Source organism: Rattus norvegicus, chromosome 7 (assembly GCF_036323735.1).
Source record: "Rattus norvegicus strain BN/NHsdMcwi chromosome 7, GRCr8, whole genome shotgun sequence".
Lineage (NCBI taxonomy): Eukaryota > Metazoa > Chordata > Mammalia > Rodentia > Muridae > Rattus > Rattus norvegicus.
In genome coordinates this window covers 132287091-132310656 of record NC_086025.1, presented here as the reverse complement: position 1 = coordinate 132310656, position 23566 = coordinate 132287091, and the positions used below count along the sequence as shown (strand labels likewise).

The 23566-nt window shown below is 49.7% G+C and overlaps 2 protein-coding genes across 4 annotated transcripts in view; one reads left to right on the top strand and one right to left on the bottom strand.

The window, feature by feature from the left end:
- The window catches only part of Prpf40b (pre-mRNA processing factor 40 homolog B), a 61445-nt gene that overhangs the window by 22257 nt on the left and 15622 nt on the right, over positions 1–23566 (bottom strand). The gene's annotated exons all lie outside the window — the stretch shown is intronic.
- On the top strand, positions 7469–22971 carry Fam186b (family with sequence similarity 186, member B). 2 transcript variants are annotated; one of them, XM_063264147.1, is made up of 8 exons: positions 7469–7908; positions 8635–8860; positions 10026–10208; positions 13423–15028; positions 15526–15718; positions 19425–19591; positions 20191–20376; positions 22623–22971. In XM_063264147.1, the coding sequence occupies exons 3-8, from the start codon at positions 10103–10105 to the stop codon at positions 22780–22782; spliced, it is 2418 nt and encodes an 805-aa protein (XP_063120217.1). In that variant the 5' UTR covers positions 7469–7908; positions 8635–8860; positions 10026–10102; the 3' UTR covers positions 22783–22971. The 2 variants fall into 2 exon arrangements, with proteins under 2 accessions (XP_063120217.1, NP_001128105.1); NM_001134633.1 differs by having other exon boundaries at positions 7534–7769; positions 22623–22965.

The following is a 23566-nucleotide window of genomic DNA, read 5'->3' as shown; positions in this document are numbered from 1 at the left end:
GGAACAGTATGTGACAGGCGTGGCCGGTAAATCTCCCTAAAGGAGTGCATACGTGCCTCTCGCTGAGCGCTGGGTTACTTTTGAAATCTGGTTCAATGTGAGATAAACGTTCAGTTATGCAGATAAGGGAACTCGAAGCTACTTAATGGGCATGCATGCTCAAGTTCTTGGGCTAGTACCGCTGACTCTGGGTGGAGGCATTGCACCTCTTTCCCCCTCCAAAGCCGGGGTAGAGAAGTTAGTTGCCTGTTTCCTTTGGCAGGTTTCTGAACCTGACTCAGGAAAACACCTCTTTCTGACTATAGACAATTTGGCTTTATCAATAGTTGTGTTAAAGGTTCCTACATTCATTCCTCTGGCCAGCACTGAGTTGCAAAGACAGATCCCTGGGGCTCAATGGCTAGCGGGTCTAGCCTACTTTGTGAGTTCTCTGACTAGTGAGCGACCTGATCTTTAAAATGATGTCCCACGACATCAAGGGGTAGAAAAGGCCAACATGAGAGAAAGAAGTCCCTTCCAGAGATCTAATTTGCCTTTCTTGAAGCCATCTCAAATAACAAATGAACTATGCACTTTAAATCTAATGTATGTCAGGTGGTGGTGGTATATGCCTTTAATTCTAGCATTTAGGAGGCAGAAGCAGGCAAATCTCTGATTTTGAGGCCAATTTGGTTATACAGTAAGTTCGAGGACAACCAGGGATACACAGGGAAACGTGTAACCAGAGAAACCCTATATCAAAGCAAAACAAAAAACCAGAATAAAACCAAAAACAAGCTTTAAAAAAAACCCAAAATTAAAGTATGTTCTCTCCCTTATGTTTTCTTGATTTTACTTTATTCATTGGAGGGGTTGGGGCACACGTGAGCTCACCACATCAATGTGGAAGTCAGAGGACAACTTTCTGGAGTCGGTTCTCTCCAGGATTCCGGTCCAGGGGATTGAATCAGGTTATCAGGCTTGATGGCAACTGTCTTTACCCACTGAACCAGCGCTCCAGCCTCTCCTCTTTTAAAAAAGTACTGTGTGTGTGTGTGTGTGTGTGTGTGTGTGTGTGTGTGTGTGTGTGTGAGAGAGAGAGAGAGAGAGAGAGAGAGAGGTGCTATTGCAAGTATGTGAAATACCAAATTTTCTCCTTTGACCATGCTGGTCCAGGAGACCAAATTCATGTGGCCAGACCAGGCAGGAATCGCCTTTAACTTCTGAGCCCTCTCTCTTATCTTAATAAACTCAATTTTTATTTCACTCTCATTTGTCCTGATGTTTTTCCTGCAGCATTTGGCTTTGACTGAGCGGATCTACTTAAGGGGAAAGAGAACTCAGGTTATGGGCTGCAGTGCTGAAACACACACACACAGAGAGAGAGAGAGAGAGAGAGAGAGAGAGAGAGAGAGAGAGAGACAGAGAGAGACAGGGAGAGAGACAGAGACAGAGAGAGACAGAGACAGAGAACCCACAAGAGCATGGTTTTGTTGTTACCATGTGGTTTGGGGGCTTTGGTTTTTTTGGGATAGGATCTAACTGTATAGCTCAGATTGACCTGGAATTTAACATGTAGCCTAGACTGGCCTTGAATTCACATTCCTGCCTCTGCCCCTCTGCCTCTCTGCCTCCCGAGTGGGATTACAGTATGAGCAGGCAAATGTTTTCAAAGGTCAAATGAATATATAAAATAGCTGGAGAGATAGCTCAGTGGTTAAGAACAGACTGTTCTTCCAGGTCTTGAGTTCAAATCCCAGCAACCACATGGTGACTCACAACTACCTGTAATGGGATCTGATGCCCTCTTCTGGTGTGTCTGGAGACAGCTACAGTGGACTTATATATAATACATAAATAAATCTTAAAAAAATTTTTTTTCAAGACAAAGAGCAGACCCTTGCTTGCCTATCTTCCCCCGGAGACAGCCATTTTCATTACAGATGATGTGAGCGTCCCCCGGGGCCTGAAGAATGATGCGGGCAGCCATTTGCAGAGAGAGGCTCAGCATAGACCAGCGGTCACTGACCCCATGTTGGTTCTCTCAAGGCAGGCATAGCTAAGAGCAGAAAGGAAAGAGGGGAGCAGAGCCAGAGGGTGGGCCCTGCCACTTGCTACTGCAGTGAGTCCCAAAACTATAATTTAGAATGTGCCTTCCAGGTACATTTTTTATGAAATTAAGTTTTAGGGTGTATTTTACTTAACAGTTTGTTGGCTTATAGTGCTGAAATATTTAGTATACGGATATTGATTTCCAGGCTTGCCTCAGCCCCAGGAATAATGGGGGCATTCCCTTTCCCTTCTTATAAGCCATACATCATTTATCATGTCATCTGCAAAATTCATCCTGTGATACTTTTTGTTTGTTTAGCAGTCAGTCCTTATAACACCACGATCACTCCTCACAGTTGAGCAGAGCAAGAGGCTGAGACAGCTCATTTTCTGAACAAATCTCCATTATTTCCTGGGATTAGCCATTATCTGCTTTTTATTTCGTTCATTTGCTTTGTGTTATTTGTATTTTAATTTGTTGTTAATTTATAGTGTATGCACCACAGACAAGTTGTGGAGCCACTTCTCTTCTTCCACTATGTGTGGAGTCCCGGGATCAAACTCAAGTCATCAGGCTTGGTGGTAAGGGCCTTTATTGCTAAGCCACTGCAGTGACCTCATTTTCTTCTTCCTTTCCTCCTTTCCTTCCTTCCTCCTTTCTTCCTTCCTTTCTTTCTTCTTTCCTTCCTGGAGTTCACTCTAGACCCCCAGGCTGACCTCAAACTTATAGAGCTCTCCTGCGTCTGCCTCTCGAGTGCTGGAAGTAAAGGCATGTGGCCCCAGCTGGCTTACCCAGTTAGCTTACCGTTCATTCTTTTGTGTGTTTGTTAAACACATTAAGTTTATTGTTCTCACGTGTGCACTGAGTACCATTTTTTATAGCATCTTATTTGCTTCAGGTTGCAATAGCCTGTCTTGAGAACTACTAGGCATTGAGTGATTGTGTTTTATTTAATTATTTTCTCCCCAAAATCTCATTACATTCATTTAGAGAGAGACAGAGAAGTATTTCATACTCAAACCCAGAGTTTTGTGCACGTCACACAAATGCTCTACCACTGAGTCACATTCCCATCTATAAAGTTTTAAAATAACATGCTTGTTTTCCTGGTTTTTTTTTTCTATCTATGCAGTGAAAACAGAAAACAAAACCCTCGAGACAGGGAGGCTCAGTCTGTAAGTTGCTCTCCTTGCAAGTGTGAGGAGGACCCAGCTGACTCCCGGAACCAGTGTAAGAAGCCAGGCTTGCTGGATCATCCTGACAGTCCCCATGCTTGGAGACCTTATCTCAAAAGACAAGATGGATGGCTGTCCAGAGGAATGCACACACCTGTCCGACATTTCAAATGTCTGGCTTCATTGAGACGGCCTCTTCACAATGGGATGATGTTATAACAGCAAGTGTCATAAAACTGAACTTACAGTGTAGTTGAGGGCTAACACCACCACACTGTTTGCTTTAGAGGAGGAAGCCCAGCACGGACTTTGCTCGAAGCAGGCTAGGTGGGCTTCTGAAGTTAATGTCTCTCCTAGATGTGTAGCGAGCACCCGAGAGGGGCCTTTGAACAGTGATGAAGCTATGGCACCTGACCCGGGAGCAGGCCTCAGAAGGACTAATGTCTGGAGACGCCCCAGTCCTAAGGGGCAAGGATATAAATAAGTCTGGCTGCTTCGGGGAGGAAGAATAATTAACCTTTATATCTCTAGTGCTCACCTAACTTCTAGGCACATGCACCATCTGCCCAGAGCCCTGCTCCAGTCTTGAGCATTACATGTTGCATCGTGTGTGTGTGTGTGTGTGTGTGTGTGTGTGTGTGTGTGTTGCAGTGTACTGCACATGTGTATTGTGGGTATGGATGCAAGAAATGTTAAATGGTAATATTTTCTGCAGAACACTGTGAAACTTTAATGATAATGGATAAAAATATTTTTATCTTGGGTTGGAGAGATGGCTCAGTGGTTAAGAGCACTGGCTGCTCTTCCAGAGGTCCTGAGTTCAATACCCAGCAACCATGGTGGCTCACAATCATCTATAGTGGGATCTGATGCCCTCTTCTGGCGTGCTGATGTATATGCAGCAGAGTAATCGTACATTAAATAAAACTTTTTAAAACATATTTTATCTCCCCACTACGTAAAACCTTTATACAAATTTTTTTTTCCGGAACTGGGAACCGAACCCAGGGCCTTGCGCTTTCTAGGCAAGTGCTCTACCACTGAGCTAAATCCCCAACCCAAAACCTTTATACAAATGTTTTAACCCCCTCTCCACATGCACACACACTGAACTGTCTGTCCAGCTCTCTCTGCCCCCCCCCCTTTTTTAAAGATTTATTTATTTATGTATATGAGTGTGGTGGTTTGAATATGCTTAGCCCAGGGAATGGCACTCTTAGGAAGTATATGGCCTTATTGGAGTAGGTGTGGCTTTATTGGAGGAAGTGTGTCACTGTGGGGGTGGGCTTTTGCGACCCTCCTCCTAGCCGAATGGGATAGTCTGCTCTGGGCTACCCTTGGATGAAGAAGTAGAACTCTCAGCTCCTTCATCAGCGCCATGCCTGCCTGGATGCTGCCATGTCTGGACTTTGACCCTCTGAACCTGTAAGCCAGCCCCAATTAAATGTTGTTCCTTAAAAGAGCTGCTTAGTTACGGTGTCTGTGCACAGCTATGGAAACCTAACTAAGACAACGAGTGCTCTGTCTTTATGCACATCAGGAGAGGAAATCAAACCCCATTACAGATGGTCATGAGCCAGTGTGGTTGCTGGGAATTGAACTCAAGACCTCTGGAAGAGCAGCCAGTGCTCCTAACCACTGAGCCATGTCTCCAGCCATGTCCCCCAACCCCCAATACCCTTTTGTAAAGACAGGCACTCTCACAAAGCCCAGCCTTAAACGGGATATGGGTCCAAGGATGACCATGAACTCCTGATCCTCTGCCCCTACCTCCTAGGCTAGGATTGCAAGCTGTGCCAGCACACCCAGCAATGTGTGCCTTTTAGATGTAAAGTTCCAGGTCAGTGGTATACAGTTTGAATCTTAGGCCCTATTCTCTCCCTGTGTCTCATCAGGGTCTCTCTATGTAGCCTTAGCTGCCCTGGAACTCATTACCTCTGCCTCTGAGTGCTGGGGTCAGTTAAAGGCGTTCCTACCATGCTTTTAACTGGAGAGCAGAACTGGGTGAGTTGTGCTCACTCTGAGGAAGGAGCCCAGAACCTCAGGGTGTATATTTCATACACTGAATTGGGGAGGTGTCTGAGGCTTTTCTTAATGAAATCATACATTCTCTGTGTTCTAATTGGCTTGTTTAGATTATTTTTTTTTTCGGAGCTGAGGACTGAACCCAGGGCCTTGCACTTGCTAGGCAAGCGCTCTACCACTGGGCTAAATCCCCAACCCCTGTTTAGATTATTTATATACAATCTACTCATCAGTGTGGTTGAAGGTAGAAGAAATAGAGAGGGTAGAGGTGGGGGAGGGGGAGGACAAGAGTCCAGAGAAGGAGTTGCAATAAAGAAACCAAGTTAGAATCCTAACTCTGTTCTTCCAGCTATATCTTGTGTCTTAGGGTTCACTGCTGTGAACAGACACCATGACCAAGGCAACACTTATAAGGACAACATTTAATCGGGGCTGGCTTACAGGTTGAGAGGTTTAGTCCATTATCATCAAGGCAGGAACATGGCAGCATCCAGGCAGGCATGGTGCAGGAGGAGCTGAGAGTTCTACATCTTCATCTGAAGGCTGCTAGTGGAAGACTGGCTTCCAGGCAGCTAGGGTGAGGGTCTTAAAGCCCCCACCCACAGTGACACACCTACTCCAACAAGGCCACACCTCCTAATAGTGCCACTCCCTGGGCTGAGCATACACAAACCATCTCACCTAGTTGTGTCGCATCACCCTCGGAGCCTTAGCCGGCTTAGACATGCTGGTGAAGGAAAGTTGTCCGGGGTTGAGATGTGGTAGAATGTGTGCCTAGCATGCAAAAGGCTGGATCTGATCCTTAGAGCAAGAGTGTGAGAGAGGCTAAATGTTAACAAATTAAACATGTCAAATTAAAAATAATTTACAGGGGGTTGGGGATTTAGCTCAGTGGTAGAGCGCTTGCCTAGGAAGCGCAAGGCCCTGGGTTCGATCCCCAGCTCCGAAAAAAAAGAAATAATAATAAGAATAATTTACAGACTATACAATTTCTGAGAGCATAAAGGATCAAAGGACCACCCAGGGTGGATGTAAAGATAAATAAGTATCCATCAGCCAGGGTCTCTGTCTGGGGTGACTCGTTTCTACTTTGCCATCGCTTGGCGGCGAGCCTAGCACCTGGAGTGTTCCCCAAGGGGAGCGTCTGCTGAGGGAATGAGCGGTAGAAGAATCATCATTGCCTTAGTGAACGAACAGCGTGGTGAAAGACAGCTGAGTGCCAGGTAAAGTCGTAAGTGGGTGAGACTACTTACAATGTTTAATTTGTTATCTATTAGGCAGCAGTATTTTGGGTGACAAGGAAGAAAATTTTTCATGTCTATGAATCTGCACTTGGTATCCATTTATTCAATAAGGGCTTAGTGCCCTGATATGTGCCAGGTACAATTCTAAGTCCCACACATACAGCGATGTTCAAAGATAGAAAAGAAACACCCTGCTGTGATTATCAACTTTAGCTAGAAAGAGTATTGACTGAGGGGGCTGGAGAGATGGCTTGGAGGTTAAGGGCACTGACTGCTCTTCCAGAGGTCCTGAGTTCAAATCCCAGCAACCACATGGTGGCTCACAACCATCTGTAATGAGATCCGATGCCCTCTTCTGGTGTGTCTGAAAAGCATGACAGAGTACTCATAAAATAAAATAAAATCAATTCTTAAAAAAAAAAAAAAAAAGGTGAAAGCAGACATATTCTCATTCAGGGATTGATTGACTCTGATTTTAAAGTCAAATGTTTCCTTTGGAAAAGTGTCTAGTCAGCCTTCTGATGCTGTAACAAAACACTTGTGAAGATTGACTCGAAGAGGAAAAGGTTATTTGGCTCACTGTTTTGGAAATCCCAGCCTGAAAGAGCCCCTCTGTTTCCGACATGGTGTAGTAAAACCACCAGTCAGGGAGAGGGAGGAAGCGTGAAGGGCCGGAGCCCCACAGTGCCCTTCGAGAGTACCCAGTATCCTAAGGCCCTCCACAGGGCCCTACCTCACAAATGTTCCACAACTTCCCCGTGACGCCATGCTGGGGACCAGAACCTTCCACGTACGGATCTTTGGGGAACCGAGGGAGATCTAAACTACAGCAGAAAGCCATTTTTCCTAGTTCCTTTTCTTCCTATTTTTCACCATTAATACTGGATTTGGGAACATGATTTTTCATGGTTCAGCAAAACAAACAGGTCGAGTAAAGATAATAGCAGAGAATGGATGAAGTGCAGCTGGGTGGCGGGAAGTTTAATCTTCCAATTCTTTAAGTCAAACCGATGATGTCACTGGAGAATAGGGAGTCAGTTGGAACCTGGTGTCTGGCAGTTACTAGAGGAGCTGTGGCTGGGCAGAGGGAACCCAGGAACCTCCCTGGACCCTTAGCCTGCAAAGCTGCCCATACTGTGTGTTCAGGCCTGTGTACAAGAGACACAGGGCATCTTCGGACTGAGAGAATTATCTAGAATGGAGAAGGACGACCCCACACACTTGGTGACTCCCACTTCAGTGAAGGCTATTATCTCAAAGATTGAGACTGCCCAGCTAATTCGGACTCAGGAGGTAACCCCAGAGACGAGGAAACTACCCTTCTATTAGGGTCTGATGTAGAGGCAGGGGACTGATCTCTCGTTTACACAAGACTCCAGCCTTTGGGCCTTTGGGGGTCCTGGGATACTTGACAAGCCGGGTTTGCAGACAGGTGAGTTCGGAATGCCCTCATCCTGTATCTGACTTCTACAGGGGAGGTTGAGACCAACCACCTCTGTAAGGCAGGACTGTAAGATCACAGCCCCTAGGTAAGTGGGCAGGAGGCTCCCGGACAGCACCTAGAAATGGATCCTGCAAGGTTTTGTGCAAGGGTAGACTTTTAAGATTCAGACTGTGTTGACAGATTGCTAGAATCCCTTAAGCCATGCCCTGGAAACATTTGGGGTGCTGTCCAGAGGCTCAGATCACTCCTGATATGGGGCCCTGGTGCAGCTGTGCTCGGTGTTTTCTGGTCTCCCCTGGAGTCAGCACTTGCAAGGAGGGGAGCGGGTGCAGACACAGGACAGCAAAGGACAGTGTTTCTTTAGGATTCCTTCCTCCCACCACATTGCTTCTGAGTCCTTGTGAAATTCCAGATGTCTCCAGCAAGTTCTGAAATTCTAAAGGCTGTGGATCTACAGTGTCACGGAGCTTAAAAAGTAAAGCACCAGTAAGAGCTGATCCTCTCTCTGTGTTCTGGGCACAGTTTTAAACACTTTACAATACCAATTCACGCCATTCTCATTAAAAAAAAAATCGTGGCATGAAGTACTACAGCGAGCTCTGCTTCACCAGTGAGAAAACCCTGAGACCCAGAGTTACACTGCTAGAACACGGGCAACTGCCTCCAAGATAGAGACTCCTAACCTCTGCCATCTGCTGCCCCTACCCCATATAGGATATCTCGGCCCAGCTCTCAGACATCTTGGACAATGTCAACTGTGCCATCAATCGCTTCCAGGAAGAACTGGGATATGATTTAAAAGAAAAGGTGAGGCCTCACCAGCCGGAGCAGAAAGGCAGGAAGAGATTCATCCTGCTGGAGAAAATTGCTTCCTTCTCTAAAGATGCCATAGCTAAAGAGAAGCACCTGTATGAAATCCTCCACTGGCTGGGAGAATGGGGTGAGTCTGTGGGCTTCCTGTGGGGCCTCAAGACTCTCCACTTAATCAGCACTTGCAAGGAGGGGTGGGGGAGGTGGCCTCAGACAGACTGAGCTCTTCTTCCCCAGTGAAGGAGTCTCATGTCACACCCCAAAGTCTCACTCCCCAGAAGGGCTATGTCCGCTGGTCTTGTGTGGCTCTGACAATTACCTGAGAGAAAAGAAGGGCAAAGATGGCTTCAGAGGTGTCAGTGATGGTCTCTTATCACTTAGCTCATGGTGACAGTGAGTTCCAGGGATCATGGTGGAGGAGTTTGCTCCATTCATGCAACCAGAAAGCAGAGACCAGGAAGAGACCAGGGGCAGGACAGACTGTTTAAAGCCACCCCCATCTCCACCCCTGTCCGTGACCCACACCCCACCCCCAGCTTGGTCCTATCTTCCACACTTCTGCTATCTCCCACAGTCCGCCTAAATTTGAATCTATCAATGGGTTAAATCTGCTGATTCGCTCAGAACCCCACGCCGTGGTCACCTCTGAAATGCCCCTGCCCGGAGGTGTGCCTTCCACCAAGCCAGTCAGAATTAATCACCACGAAGGGGGCTGAGAAGGTAGCCCGGTGGGTGAGTGCTTGCTATGCAAACTCGAGGACTTGAGTTCAGACTCCTAGAACTTACAAAAAAGCCTGAGAGGCGCCTTTGCCCTCAGAATTGTTTCTGACAGCTCCGTCCAGCGGGACGGTGAAGTCCCAGGTTCAGTGACAGGAGACAGTCCACTGTCATCTCTGGGTTTCACACACGCCCACACAGGCAAGCAAAGCAGAGGCTACATACTGAGACTCCACCTCAAGCAAGCAGACAAGGAAACCTGTTGATCCGACTGAATCCCCTCGGTGGCCCAGATTTTAGATTACGCAACCGGCATAGGTTAACATGGCAGGCCTCACACTTAGGCTACACTCTCTCGTGTCTCCTGCATTTCTGCATGGCAGGCCTCCTGTAGGTCATTTCACAAAGATTATCTCATTCGGTCCTCCCTCAGCCCTTCTGCAGGGGAGGGAATGAGGCTCAAGAAAGCGAACTCTTGATAATAGCCAGTGTAGGATGAAGCCACTCCCCCCTTGGGTCTGCTGCAGCCCCCTGTGCTGTAGGGCTACTGTTCTCAGCCTGATCCCCGCCCCGTCCAGGTGACAGTCTGACTTATGAGATAAAGAACGGGAGGAGTTCGGAGGAGGATGATGCCCTGGACGAATGGATCGAGGTGATGGAGAAGGTGTTGCCTCTCTCCCTCATGGCCACCAAAGGAGGCATCGAGTCTCTTATCTCTCTTTGCTCGACTCTCATTGAAGACCAAAAGAAAAGGACACAAAGTAGGTTCCTGGAGCTTACAGAAGAAGGGCTGGGTGGGCATGGGCTGGATGCCATCTCTGGCTCCTGACCGTCCTCCATTACACACATGCAAAAGACAGGAGAGCTGGAAGCCAGGGTGGAGAACCCGGGGTAACAGACCCATGCTGATCACAAAGCTGTTCTGAGCTTCACTTGCACAGGCTGATTTCCCAGAGGACCTGAGTTCAATTCCCAGGGCCCACATGCAGCTCACAATCATGTGTAACTCTAGTTCCAGGGGATCTGGCGCCCTCTTCTGGCCTCCACAGGCACTGCATGCACATGGTACATAGACTGAAAACATCCATGCATATCCCAGCACTCAAAAGGCAGAGGCAGGTGGATCTCTGAGCTCTTCTCTGAGTTTGTTCTGTAATGTGACTTCCAGGATGGCCAGGGCTACACAGAGAAACCCTTGAAGAAAATAAGCAAGCAAACAAAAACAGTTTTTTGGTTTTTTGGTTTTTAAGATATAGTAGGAATGAAGTGAGGATGAGCCCTCAAATGCTTCTTGGAGCTGTGGCCTCATGGGAGTTCTGGAGAATGAGGCCTAGGCACCAGGAAAGCTGCAGTTTATAGGCAAAGGTTGAAGAGCACCCTGTCCCCTCTCTAAACTCAGTTCAAGCCAGGGTTTGGTAAGTTTCAATGGGAAGTCCCCCTAGAGCCTTCTAGAGCATTCTGGGTTCGCCTAAGGTGGTCAGTCACCAGCCTGGTTAACCCTTGTGATTTTGTTCCTAGTCACTCTATAATTGACCTGAGATGACCTTCTGCATTTTGTAAGTAAGAGCCCTGAAGCTCAGAGAGCAGAAGGGGCCACAAGAAAAGTGGTAACAAAAACCAGTCCCCTGCTTTGGTTAGTCTCCCTTGAGGGCTGTGGGTGAGACTGATTCCCCTTGGAATCCCACCTCTGCTGCTTTGGGGCTGTGTGGCTTTGGACATCTTCATTTTATCTCTATGAGCCTGTTTCTTCAGAGGATATTATCTGACTTCAGGGTTGGGAGGTATGAGATATGAGAAGTCTGACACCATGCCCTGAATATTTTGGGCTTAATGAACAATAGCTAATGTTAGCATTTCCGTGGATTCTCTTGGACAGTTAAGTAACGTTGAAGCCAGGTGTGGTGGTGCACGTCTTTTACTCCCAGGGCACAGCATGTAGAAGAGGGAGGTCTCTAAGTTTGAGACCAGCCTGGTTGGTCTATATAGTGAATTCCAGGACAGCCAGGATTATATGTAGGGAGACTCTGTTGAATGTTACAGGAGGAAGAGAATAGAAAATGGAGACGACCTGACCCACAGTCTTCACTATGCATACATGGAAATACAGTTAGTTGTACACTTATTTCCTTGTGAGAGTGTAAATTTGTATGGTGTGCTTATGTGTAGGCCAGAGATTAATACTGGATATCTTTCTTTATTTTTGTTTTATTGTTATTTTGTCCTTTTTTTTTTTCCTGAGCTGAGGACCGAACCCAGAGCCTTGCACTTGCTAGGCATTTTTAAAGATATATAAGTACCCCGTCACTGTCTTCAGACACACCAGAAGAGGGTATCAGATCCCATTACTGATGGTTATGAGCCACCATGTGGTTGCTGGGAATTGAACTCAGGACCTCTGGAAGAGCAGTCGGTGCCCCAACCACTGAGCCATCTCTCCAGCCCACTGGGCATCTTTCTCAATCATTCTCTACCTTATTTTTAGACAATCTTCCCCTGACCCTAGAGCTCCCCAATGGGCTAGGCTGGTTGACTAGTTACCCCAGGGATGCTCCTGTCTCGGCCTCTCTGGTAATGGGACAATGAGATTATGCCCACTATGTGCAGCTTGATGCTGGGGATGCAAACTTAGGCCCCCATGCTTACACAGTGCTTCACGGAAACCTGACCATCTCTTCAGCCTTACAGAGGGTAAACTTTTTTGTTTTTGTTTTTGTTTTTTAAGAATTATTTATTTTATGTATGTGAATACACGGTAGTTGTCTTCAGATATACCAGAAGAGGGCATCAGATCTCATTACAGATGGTTGTGAGCCACCATGTGGTTGCTGGGAATTGAACTCAGGACCTCTGGAAGAGCAATCAGTGCTCCGCTGAGCTATCTCCCCAGCCCTTGTTTTTGTTTTTTTGAGACAGGGTTTCTCTGCATAGCCTTGGCTGTTCTAGAGCTAGCTGTGTAGACCAGGCTGCCCTTGAACTCGCAGAGATCTGCCTGCCTCTGTCTCCCAAGTGCTGGGATTAAAGACAGCACTGTCTGGCTTATGGGGATTATTCATTGAACACTTACTGTAGGGCTATCACCCTTAAATATGTGCTCTCTAAATTCCAAGAATTAGAATCTACAGTTGTTCCCATTTCCCCAATGAGGAGACTAAGGCACTAAGAAGTTAAGAACTATACCCAAGGGTCATGGTGCAAATTAGATTCGAATCCAAGTGACTTGGTCTCAGAACTCCAGGGTCATACGACTCGTCTGACATAGCAAGAGCTAGACTGAGCTCAGTATCACACAAGCCCCGTACGCTCTCTTGCCTCGCATCCAAAGATACCCATTGTCCTCTTTGCCAGTGGCATTTGAGAGGATCCAAGAGGATCAGCCCATCAGCTCCACACAGAGTAGGCACGAAGACGTACAGCCACGAGCAACCCTGGAAGAGCCGAGATCTGCCACTGGGGTCACACACAGTATGCACCGTCTCTGCTTAGTTTATCTTGGGGTGACGGTCTGTCCAATGTGATCCCCCAACATGGGCAGAGACAACTATTAAAACAGTAGCGACACATGGACAGTTGCTATAGAGTCTCTACAGGCACAGGACAGAAGGGACATAAAAAAGAAAAGGAAACTTCTAACAGGTTTGGGTGGTTGACGCTGAGAAGCCAGATGGGATTGGAAAAGTAACTCCTTGTTAGGAAGCTGGCTGAACTGAGTAGAGCCTGACAACACTGTGCCCGGCCCCTTCGGGCTCTGCAGGCGCTGTGCTGTTGGTAGACCTAAGGCTACACTCCGGGCCATCTCAGGCCCAGCAGAGGTGTCTCTTGATAACCCCTCTCTGGCGTACAGTGCCAGCTCTTGCCCATCTCAAAGAGGAGATGGCTGAGCATCCTGGCTGTGTGGGGTCCGGGGCGGGGTCAGTACGCCTTTCCCAATACCTTGCCACTTCTTGACGGGAGCTTGCTGCCTTTCTCCTCTTCCAGTGTACAAACATAACTTCTGGCAGGACTGGCATGAGAAAAGCCCACAGAAGGAGGAGCAGGGGCTCCGCCCCGAGCCGCCCAGCCCGGAGCAGATGCTCCAGGACAGGAACACCACCCGCCTGAAAGTCTCGGAGGTGAGGTCTATGCTGCAGGAGCTCCTTGACTCCACTCTGTTCAACAAAGGGGAGGTCAGAGCCATCAGGTACATGTCCGCCGTGGTGGAGAACCTCAACAAGGCCCTGGTCCTCCAGCACAAGGAGAACAGGACTCTGGAGACCAAGTACAAACACCTGCAGGTGGAGATGAACAAAGAGCTCAGCACCCAGAGGCTGCACTTCCAAAAATCCATCCAAGTCCTCGAGAGCAAAAGGGATGCGCTGCTAAACCAGGTAAAGGTACTAGGGGATAAGTACCACAATCTCCTCATGATAAAGCATGCCCTGGAGTTCCAGCTGAAGATGGTTCAGACCAACCCAGAAGAGCCAATCATGAGTTTTGTTGATGGTATAGAACTCCCTGAAAAAGAGACCCTTCCAGAGGTGGGTACAGCCCTGAGGAAGAAACAGCAGGAGTCCAAGAAGGAAGGATGGGGGCTTTCAGCTCTCTCCCCATGTCTCCTGACCAAGGCCTGGGACAGTGGCACTACACCTGCAGCACAAAAGCCACCCTCCGGCGTAGCTGCGGATTCGAGGACTGAAGACGCGGTCGCTGACCACTCTGAGTCCCTGGAGCCTGTGCTGCTGCACTCGGAGGTCCCCCAGATTCCCATGCAGTGGGAAAAACTGGTGGAAAAGGAAGGCAAAGACCAGGGGGACCACACCCAGGGGAAGGAGGGAGTCCAAAGCAAATCCCTTTCCCCGGGGAGCACCAGGAGGATGCTTGTGGAGAGCCACACGGGGCACTGGGAGGAAGAACTCAACTGGGAGACAAGAAGGCAGCAATGGGTGCAGGAGGAAGAGATGTGGCTTCGGCGGCAGAAGAAGTGGGCCCTGCTGGAGCAGGAGCACCAGGAGAAGGTGCGGCAGTGGGAGGCAGAGGCCGCCGCCAGGCAGCAGTGGCAGAGGCTCACCCAGCCAGAAGAGGAGAAGCAGAGCCCCAGGAAGGAGCAGAAAGCAAGTTCGGAGAAGAGGATCTTCACCACCACCAGTCGGTGGAAGAACTTGGAGAAGTCGGAGTCACCAACGGCGCCTCCCCACTGCCGGGCCCAGTCTGCTCGTCATCTACTCACGCCCCCGCACGCCCAGCAGCAAGGGCCAGGAATGCAGAAGACCCCATGTTCAGTTGAGACGCCACGGGCCCGCCAGGTTTCTGCTAAGCCCAAGAAATGTGCCTCCTTTCCCATCACTGGGACATCCATCAGAAGGGTGACCCGAACCTCTTCGCAGAAAGCCCTGGGGACACCTAAGGACAAGGTCTACCATATAGACATGGAGGCCCAGCTGAAAAACCTGCAGATCCTGGGTAGCTCGGAATCAGAGCTGCTACTGCCACAGTACCTGCACAGCAAGGCCCTGGAGGTCACTTCCATGGCCATGGAGTTGAACACCCTCAGGCTTCAGTCCCTGTGCAAGAAGTACATCCATTACAGACGCTTCCAGAGCCTCCGGTAGGTGACCCAGCGGCCACCTGGCAGCGGCCCAGGACCCAGCCACCCACCTATGCCCATTGCAAATCAGGGTAGAGCTAAAACCCAGGAGAGCGATAAAGGAATGTGGGCAGGAAGCCAGGAGAGGAACCTCCCCACCCTCCAGGTCTCTTGGAAAGGGAACTAACAAGGGTGCTTGGGCAAGCCTTGAAGGAGCAGGAGGCATGGCCTTTAAATGTCATTTTTCTTCTAGTGGGCTTTCCCTCTAAACCCACTCTCCCTCTCTGCCACCCCCATGTTCCTTCCTTCGTTCAACATGGTCCCTACCATTTGCTTTGACTTTTCCTTTCCAGCCTCAAGGTTCCTCCGCTCTTACCACCCTTCCACATTTCTGCTCCTTCTCATAGATCCGTTCCTTGTTTTCCTCTCAATAACGAAATGGAGGTGTCTCTCTAGTCAACTGACTTGGGGGAAAGAGGAAGTCTCTCTACCTCCTAAGTTTCTTCTCTCTTTCCCAGACAAGAAGTGATCAAACACATAGGAGCCCTTCGACAAACAAGAGTTACCTATAAGGCCCAGAACCTCTATGTGTTCCTGGAGAACATTGACCGCCTGCAGAGTCTCAGGCTGCAGGCCTGGACAGACAAGCAGAAAGACCTGGAGGAGAGGTACCAGGAGTGCCTGCACACCATGGCGGCCATGTTCCCTAAGGTGGGTGTCCTGCCCCGCCTCCTGTTCAGTGAGCGGGGGACAGAGTGGGGGTTGTCAGGTGATGGGAAATGAGTGGGCTTGGGAGAGCCTCTGGACTAAGAGTGTGAGGGAAGGCAACTGTCCACTGTGTGGTATGGGGTGTGTGTGTGGGAGAAGGAGGCCCTTCTAAAATCTGCAGAAATAAGGTTCCTTTAGGACTGGGAGGATGGCGGAGCCCTGCACTCTTCTTGGCACTGGGGTTCTCCCCTGCTCCCCCATTTCAGCTCTGGCTGCAGTCCAGGCTTAAGGCATAGCCACCTCTTCCCCCTTGCAGAGGCCCAGCTTTGCCCTTGACTCCCTTCCTTACTTTACTGGAGTCCTTCCTCCAGGTCCTTCCCAACAGAGAATGCAGAGGAGGGTAACCTACGGGAGCCGTGGTGGTCCAAAAGTGCTCTTTTCAAATTGCTTATTTTTATTTTACGCGAGTTAGCATTTTGCCTGCATGTGTGTCTGTGCGAGGGCGTCGGATCCCCTGGAACTGGAGTTACTGACAGGTGTGAGCTGCCATGTGGTTGGTAGGAATTGAACTTGGGTCCTCTGGAAGAGCTCTTAACCTCTGAGTCATTTCTCCAAGGCAAGCTCCTTCCCAGCCATCCCACAGGCCTTGCAAGTGTCTTCCCCTGGGACCCGGCTGACTTCCAGTTGATAGGCTGTCTACTCATGGAAACCAAAGTAGGCTCCGCCATCCTTCCCCAGATCTACAGACACCACTAAGGGCCCTTTCGTTTTTGATGCTGTTTAGAGGCCAGAATCATCCTGTGACCTGCTTCTCGGTCTTGACTCACCAAACTCCTCTCAGCTGACACACTCCCCTCTGTCAACACTGTGTCGTGACTATATCCCCGGCATGGGCCTGTTTCTGCTGACTTTATTGGGCAGTTAGCCAACCATTTCTATTTAGAAACGTAAGACCTTTGGTTCTAGTATGTCTTCTTAAATGATACAGTAGTTCAGGTGTGCTGCTGGCCTGGGAATTGAGGCACAGCCATCCTGTGGCCTGTGTGCACCCAGCAGGACCACGGATGAGGCCCAACACAAATCACGATGCTAAGACGTTAAGGAGCCTCTGTTTCCTTGGCTCCAGGGTGTGAACGTCGTGTCATCGTTCGCAGTGTGAAAGGCCGCACGTGCCTGTTGAGTCTGTTCTTTTCCGGGAACGTTGTGAGGTAAAAATGATGGTGTTTGTTTGTAGTGGATTTTATTGTGTACGTATGAGATGCTGCAAAAATGCTCACTGCAGTCAAACAAACCAATACATCCACTGTGGCAAGACAGAAAGGAAGAAACGGTTGTAGGGACATGGGAAGGAAAAAGAGGGTCCCAGCCGTGGACTCTGACTGAAGCCCAGATTCAAGAATTCCAATGCAATTAACATTCAAGTTAGGCTTTTGTCCACTCCAGGTTATAAGCCTGAGATCTTCTAGACTCTCGCCAAGACTCCTGGTGCCCCCACAGTGGCTTCTGGTTCACCTTATCACATCATGGGAACCTCTGACCTAAGTCAAAGTCTCTAAGGGATGAAGGGAACCCTTCAGGCTGCTGAGGGTGACAGAGCAGAGCTGCTGCACTTCTGTCCCCCCAGCAGGAACATTTCAACTCGTGAATGACCCGTTTTCCCTCTGTGGCAAAGGCAGCTATGATCTAAATCCTAAGATTTAGGGGCACGGTGGTTAGTTATAGCCCCGTACTGCACTTACGCACACTATACCTATCTGTCTGTGACAGGAGTTTCCGGGGTGCAAGCCTGCTCTCTGGCAGCCCTGGCCAGCTGGCCTCAATTGCTCGTCCTTGAGATGCCCCTTAAAGAGAAAGGTCACAGTGGCCACACGGGGGAAGGATCAAATGAAAGGGTCCAGTGATCAGCAGTCTGTCTGGGGTGCCAACATGAGGTGTAGGTCTACGCAGAGGGTGCGAGGTCTATAGAACTTAGCAGTTCTAATCCAGACGTGGTCCCATCACAGCACAGGTCCATGGCTGCTCTGGTCTATCCTGTACCTTGCAAGTCGTCAGTACTGTGCGATATCTCTTCCTGGGAGGCGAGCTCCTCCTCGTCCTCCAGCACCAGGTCTAGCTTTCCCCTTCCTTCCCCTCGCATGAGGTTTCTGGGGAGTTCCAATCCCTTGGGGACAACTTTTCAAGTATCTGATAAAAGGTGGGGCACAAGTGTCTCTCTTTAGAACATCTCAGTCCCTACAAGGACAGTTACAACGGGAGCTGTTCACCTGTGCCTTCTATTCTGTCCCTTGGTCTACTCCTCCCCACTTCCTGGCCCACACCCCAACTTTGGTAACTGCTGTTTTGTCTTTTACCTCTGTATATTTGATATTTTCCCTTCTGATTCCACATATAAATGTGAGATCATGCGATATCATCTTTCTGCACCTGGGTTATTTCGCTCAGCATTCATGCCATAGCAAATCACAGGAGTACCTCTGAGGAGGTGCTGGGGTACACCAGGGAAGAAATGGGGTTCATCAGAAAAAAAAGTAAGAGACCGATCAGCAGCACGGATAAAAGAGAGCCTTTGAACATTGCTGTTAGAGAGAGATTTGATTGCAGCCATTGCGACATAGTGTGGAAGCTCCTAAAGAAATTGAAAATGGAATCCCCCCCCAGGACCCAGCCATCTCTCTTCTGGGTCTGTGGCACCACCTCTGAAGGCCTATACATACCCTTTAGGAGTGGGATCTGGCTAGAGGAAGCAGGTCATTAGAGTCAGACCCGGAAGGTTATTCCCATGCCTGGTTCTGGTGTAGCTCTCTGTGTTCTGCCTCAGCTCTGTGAACGATGATGATGGTGGACTGAAGTCTCTCTGAAATGGGTTGGGGGTGTGCTAAACTACACGGTGTGTGCCCCTGGGAAATGGAGCTGTCACAGCGTTCTTAACGCCAGGTGAGATGTGGAAACACCTTTGCTGCCGGGCGCCTGTAACTCTGGCATTCGGATGAAATGAACCAGTGAGGTGCGAGATGGCTCAGAGGTTAAAGGCACGTCCCACACAAGCTTGACAGCCTCAGTTTTGATCCCTGGGACACACGGAAAGGTAGAAAAGAGAACCAGCTCCATGAAGCTGTCTTCTGACGAGCACATGGACCCCATGGCGCTCAGATGTGCACAGGCATCAATGATGATAAATCAGTTTTAAAAGAACCCGGGAGTGCTGTGCAGCCTGTTTTAAAAGGCGAGTGTTCATGGAGAATATGCTGTGAGGGTTTCCCAGCTCCTTGCCCCACTTCATGGCTCTCTGCACCACAGGCCCTGCCCGCTAGTGCTGTTGGTGCTGTATGGCGGCCCGGCTTCCTTCCGTTTCCTTTCCTCTGTTTTGTCCATTGTCCAGACTCCTTACGACAAGGGAGAAAGCAGGAACTACCCCAGAAAATAAGACCTGAAGGACTTTCAAGAAATATGTCATAGGCTGGGGACCTGGGGTTGTAGTCAAATGGGCCTTAGCCTTTCCTCCACCCAAGCAGGGTCAGTGACAATCAGACGAGACCTCCACCCATGCCTCCCTGATGCCTTCTTTTTTTTTCTTTTTCTTTTTTTTTTTTTTTGGTTCTTTTTTTTGGAGCTGGGGACCAAACCCAGAGCCTTGCACTTCCTAGGCAAGCGCTCTACCACTGAGCTAAATCCCCAACCCCTCCCTGATGCCTTCTGCTGGCTTCTCTAGCTCCAGCAAGAGTGGAACATCCACCTGAACGTCCCTGTGCTCACCTCGGTAAAGCCACTGAAAAGCAAGTCCTCTCCGATCTTACTTCAGAGAGTCCGTTCCAGCCACTCCACCACCAAGCAACCTCCTCCCAAGCACCGGGATTCTGTGCCCCTTCGGATAGCCAGGTAGGTGTCGGCAGTGGGATGAGAGGGAAGGCAGGGAGCAGGGCACAGCTAGCCTGGGGAAGCAGTGGCAATCGAGGGCACAGGCAAAGTCAACTTACTGGCTTCAAGGCCCATTTGACTTCAACCCCAGGGTAGCTGTACCCTGAATGGCATTCTGTGTGTGGCAATGTATGGTTTGGGGGAGTAGCCTGACTGATTCTGAGAAAATACAGGGGACAACCTACATTTCCACCCTGAGCATATGGAGCCAGCATCTACCGTTGGTCTGTCCGTACAGACGAGCTCAATCCTCCCTACCATGTGGGCTTCAGGCTCAGACATGGTGAGCCTTCGGGCAGCCAAAGTGATTCAAGGTAAACACGTACCCCAGGGAGACCCAGTTCAGAGCCCCAGCCCCAGCGCATGTGTGTAGAAGTGGATCCTTGGGAACTAAGGCACAGAGCCTACGTGGCAGAGGTGAGGGTGACAAACTCTTTAAGAAGGGAAGAGAACAGGGCCCGCTGTCTTGGACTGTATGACCCTGAAAAGCTTATGGCTCCTCAGCCTACTTCTATGTCTCTTTGTCTCCCTTGACATTCTCTGTGCTCTCCCACTCCTAGCCAACAAGGGAGCCAGATGGAAGCCATATGGAAGGCCGACGTGGCCTCGTCAAGTCACCCCATAGAAAAGAAGATCCCGACAAGCCTGTCGTGGGAACAACTGGGGGGTCACCCTGATATCCCCAGGCTATTGGCAGCGGATGAACATACCTCCTACCCCAGAAGCTCGGCGTCCTTCAAGCCTCGGTAAGGAGCAAGGGTGGGTGCTTAACCTGGATTTGGGGAGATCTGTCCATCAAGTCTGCATTGGTATTACTCAACAGCCCAGGCGCTCTCTCAGACACCAGTCCTGGACTCGGTTACTGCGCTACCTCAGAAACAAACCACTGCTTGCCTCATCCACTCACTGGCCATCAGCTTGGGATCTGAGACCAGTACTGCTTCGGTCTCTCGCAGGACTCTCCACAGTACTTAGCTTGCCGTGTGGGGTTCCTGGGCTTCACATGGCTTTCTTGGGTACCCAAGCTTGCCCTTAGCATAGGGCTGTTCTAGAGAAGCAGGTCAAAGGACAATGAGACTGGGGGAAACCAAGGACTGGGTAATAGACCCAAGACTTGTGCCTAGGCCCGTCTTGGGGTTCTCGTTTCCTGACTGCCTTCAGGAACTGTCACTGGGAAAAGCAGCTGAGGAGCAGGTGTGGGGACACAGGCCTCGCTCTCGCTCTCGGCACTTGGGAGGCCAAGACAGGAGGCTCTCTAGCTTAAGGCCACCCTGAGACAAGAGGGGAGGGGAGGTAGCAGGACTCAGGACCTATGGGATCAGCAGAAGGCTTCTCTGGTTAGAGCAGGCTTATCTCCTTTGCCTCTCATGGCTTGAAAACATGACTAGTGAAGACTCAAGGCTCTTTCAAGGGCCCTCACACCCATCGCACGTGCTGCTATCGGGACTGACCCTGACAAGAAAGATCTGTAACAAAAAGGAGTCACTGGGGGGTCCTGCTCAGTGAGGTCCTCTGGTGGTATCCCCTACGGCAAGTGCCTTCTGTGTCCCTCTCTGTACCTCTCACATTACCCTGGCTTTGCCTGACTCTGGGGGAACCTGAGGCCCAGCTCTTTGTTCTTTCCGTATATAGCACCTGTGTAAGCATCCGGTGTACACAGTACACTTGATTCTAGGCATTTAGGGCATTGGGATCGTTCAAAAAACGAAAGGACATAGTGGCTGGGGTGACAATTCGGTCTGTGTACTGCTTGCTGATCCCGAGTTCGGATCCCTCCACTTACATAAAACATGGGGCGTGGCCACACACATCTGCAGTCCCAGCATCAGGAGGAGCAGTGGGCGGGTCCTCAAAATTCAGCGAGCTTAGCTAGCTTAGCGAAATTGGTGAGCTTCAGGTTCTGAGAGAGCCGGTCTCAAAGCATACAATGGAAGACACCCACCATCCACCCCTGACCTCCCTGTGTACTTACACATATGTTCACATGCCTATGGGAGCATGTCCGTGTGCACACATGCATACACACACAAAGGAAGAGGATGATGGGAAAAGAGTGCCACAAGGAACAGCACCCAACAGCACCTGCCTCCCTCCCTTGCCTTCTTTCCCCCCACTCGCACTCCGTGGTAGAACATGCAAAATTCTAAGATCCCTTTCATGTCTCAAGCGGAGCTGCTCCACCCACCGCGGAGCCTCCACTGGGATCTCAGCTGCAGGCTGAAGCACATATCAAAATATTGTTCCCAGCAAAGACAGCTTTCTCTTTGTAAGAGGATTTAGATGAATACAACTGTCTTTCCCCCTTTACGACTCTACAGGAGTTTATTCAACTCATCACAACTCCGCTTTAGAGGCGGAGCTCTGCTTCTGTCTTCCTCTCTGCCCTGTGCTGGGCTATCTCCCCGTGCGCTAGGCTTCTGGGTGTTTTTATGAGGGCTCCTATGTTGCCATAAGGCCCTGTTGTCGTGGCATGAGGATCATCCAGTATTATTGTTCTTATTTTGGACACTCGACCTAGTATCATTGGCAGAGAGAGGATTGCGGGAAGTTCAAGGCCAGCATGGTCTGGAGAGCTTGTTCCAAGATAAGTGGCTACAGAGGAACTTTGTCTTACATAAAAAGGGGATGGGTGAGGGGTGAGGAGAGGGAGGGGGAGGAAGAAGAAGAGAGGGAGCAGAGGCAAGAGGCTCTCTGAGTTCGGGGCTGGCCTAAGTCCAAGGACCAGGGCTTCATAGTGAGGCCCTGTCTCAAAAACAAACCAACCAACCTCAGGAAAGGAAAGGAGCACGTGGGTGTGCCCAGCTGGCTCTGAGGGGGCCAGGAGTAAGGTGCTGCTTTGAGCCATAGCCTAAGCCAGGGAGGAGGCCTGGTAGAAATGTCACGCTAAGCAACACTCAGGTCAAGTCTGAGCCCCTCTCTGGATCTGAATCCCATGCTCTGGGTGGACGGCAGGGGCCTGGTCTCAGTTACTACCCAACTTTAACTGCGTTAGCTCTTTCAGTGCTTCATCCATCCAAAGAAAGGAGTGCCAGGAGCCCTCGGAGGAGCCAGCTGAGCTTGTCCGCAAGGTGTCCTGCCAGTCACTCCCCGAATCCCTACAGAGCCAGAAGGATCGGGTAGCTCCAGTTCCCACTCCAAACCCCAGTCTGTAACTCTCAAACTTCTGGACTACTAACAACCTCACAGCGGCTTGTTCCCAATGCGGGAGCCCAGCCGGCACTCTTAAGCACACACAGTTGCTGCTACGTTGTTCCGGAACTTTGGGAAACTCTATTTTCTTTCTCCAGTCCCCAAACTATTAGTTTGTAATAAAATAAAGAATAAAGGTTGGTTTAAAGTCTTCTGTCTCATTGCTGAAGGCCACACACCCCAACTCATCTTTAAAACTAGGTTTAAGGCCATCCCACAATTAGCCAAGCATCCATCAGAGAACTGCCGGGTGGTGTGATGGTGGCAGTCCCCGGTGCACAGTCACTTAGAGAATCCATTGAATCAACTACAAACAAGTATCTGATGAACAGATGATTCGCCTGACGGCTCAGAAGTTAAGAACAGAAGGCATGGTGGCACATGCTCGTGTTCCCAGCACCCAGAAGGCAGTTACAGGAGGACCAGGAGTTTGTGGTCATCCTTGGCTACAACAGCAGAAGCAATGTATATATGGAGGTTCTAGATCTCGACCATGGGGGATCAGAGGGCCAGCACCAGCGGCCATGTGTCTGCTTTAGTTAATACCTCTGTCCTGGGCACCTGCCTGCCCTCACCCGACCTGCCTCACCCCCACCCTGTCTTCCCAGCCCTCTCCTCTATTTACACTGCCGCAAATGGCCACAGCAGTGGCTAGTGTCCTGAGAGGCCCTCTAGTTCTCCTCAGACGCCAGCCTTCCTCTCATGCTGTGTGCTGTAAGGATCTGGCTGCTTTCCTCACCACCCACA

Bases quoted from the DNA above. Each gene is read 5' to 3' on its own strand.
- Fam186b (NM_001134633.1), top strand. From the start codon at position 7,674: ATGGAGAAGGACGACCCCACACACTTGGTGACTCCCACTTCAGTGAAG. The intron at 15,029-15,525 runs GTAGGTGACCCA...TCTCTTTCCCAG, and splicing joins AGACGCTTCCAGAGCCTCCG to ACAAGAAGTGATCAAACACA. The intron at 20,377-22,622 runs GTAAGGAGCAAG...TAACTGCGTTAG, and splicing joins TCGGCGTCCTTCAAGCCTCG to CTCTTTCAGTGCTTCATCCA.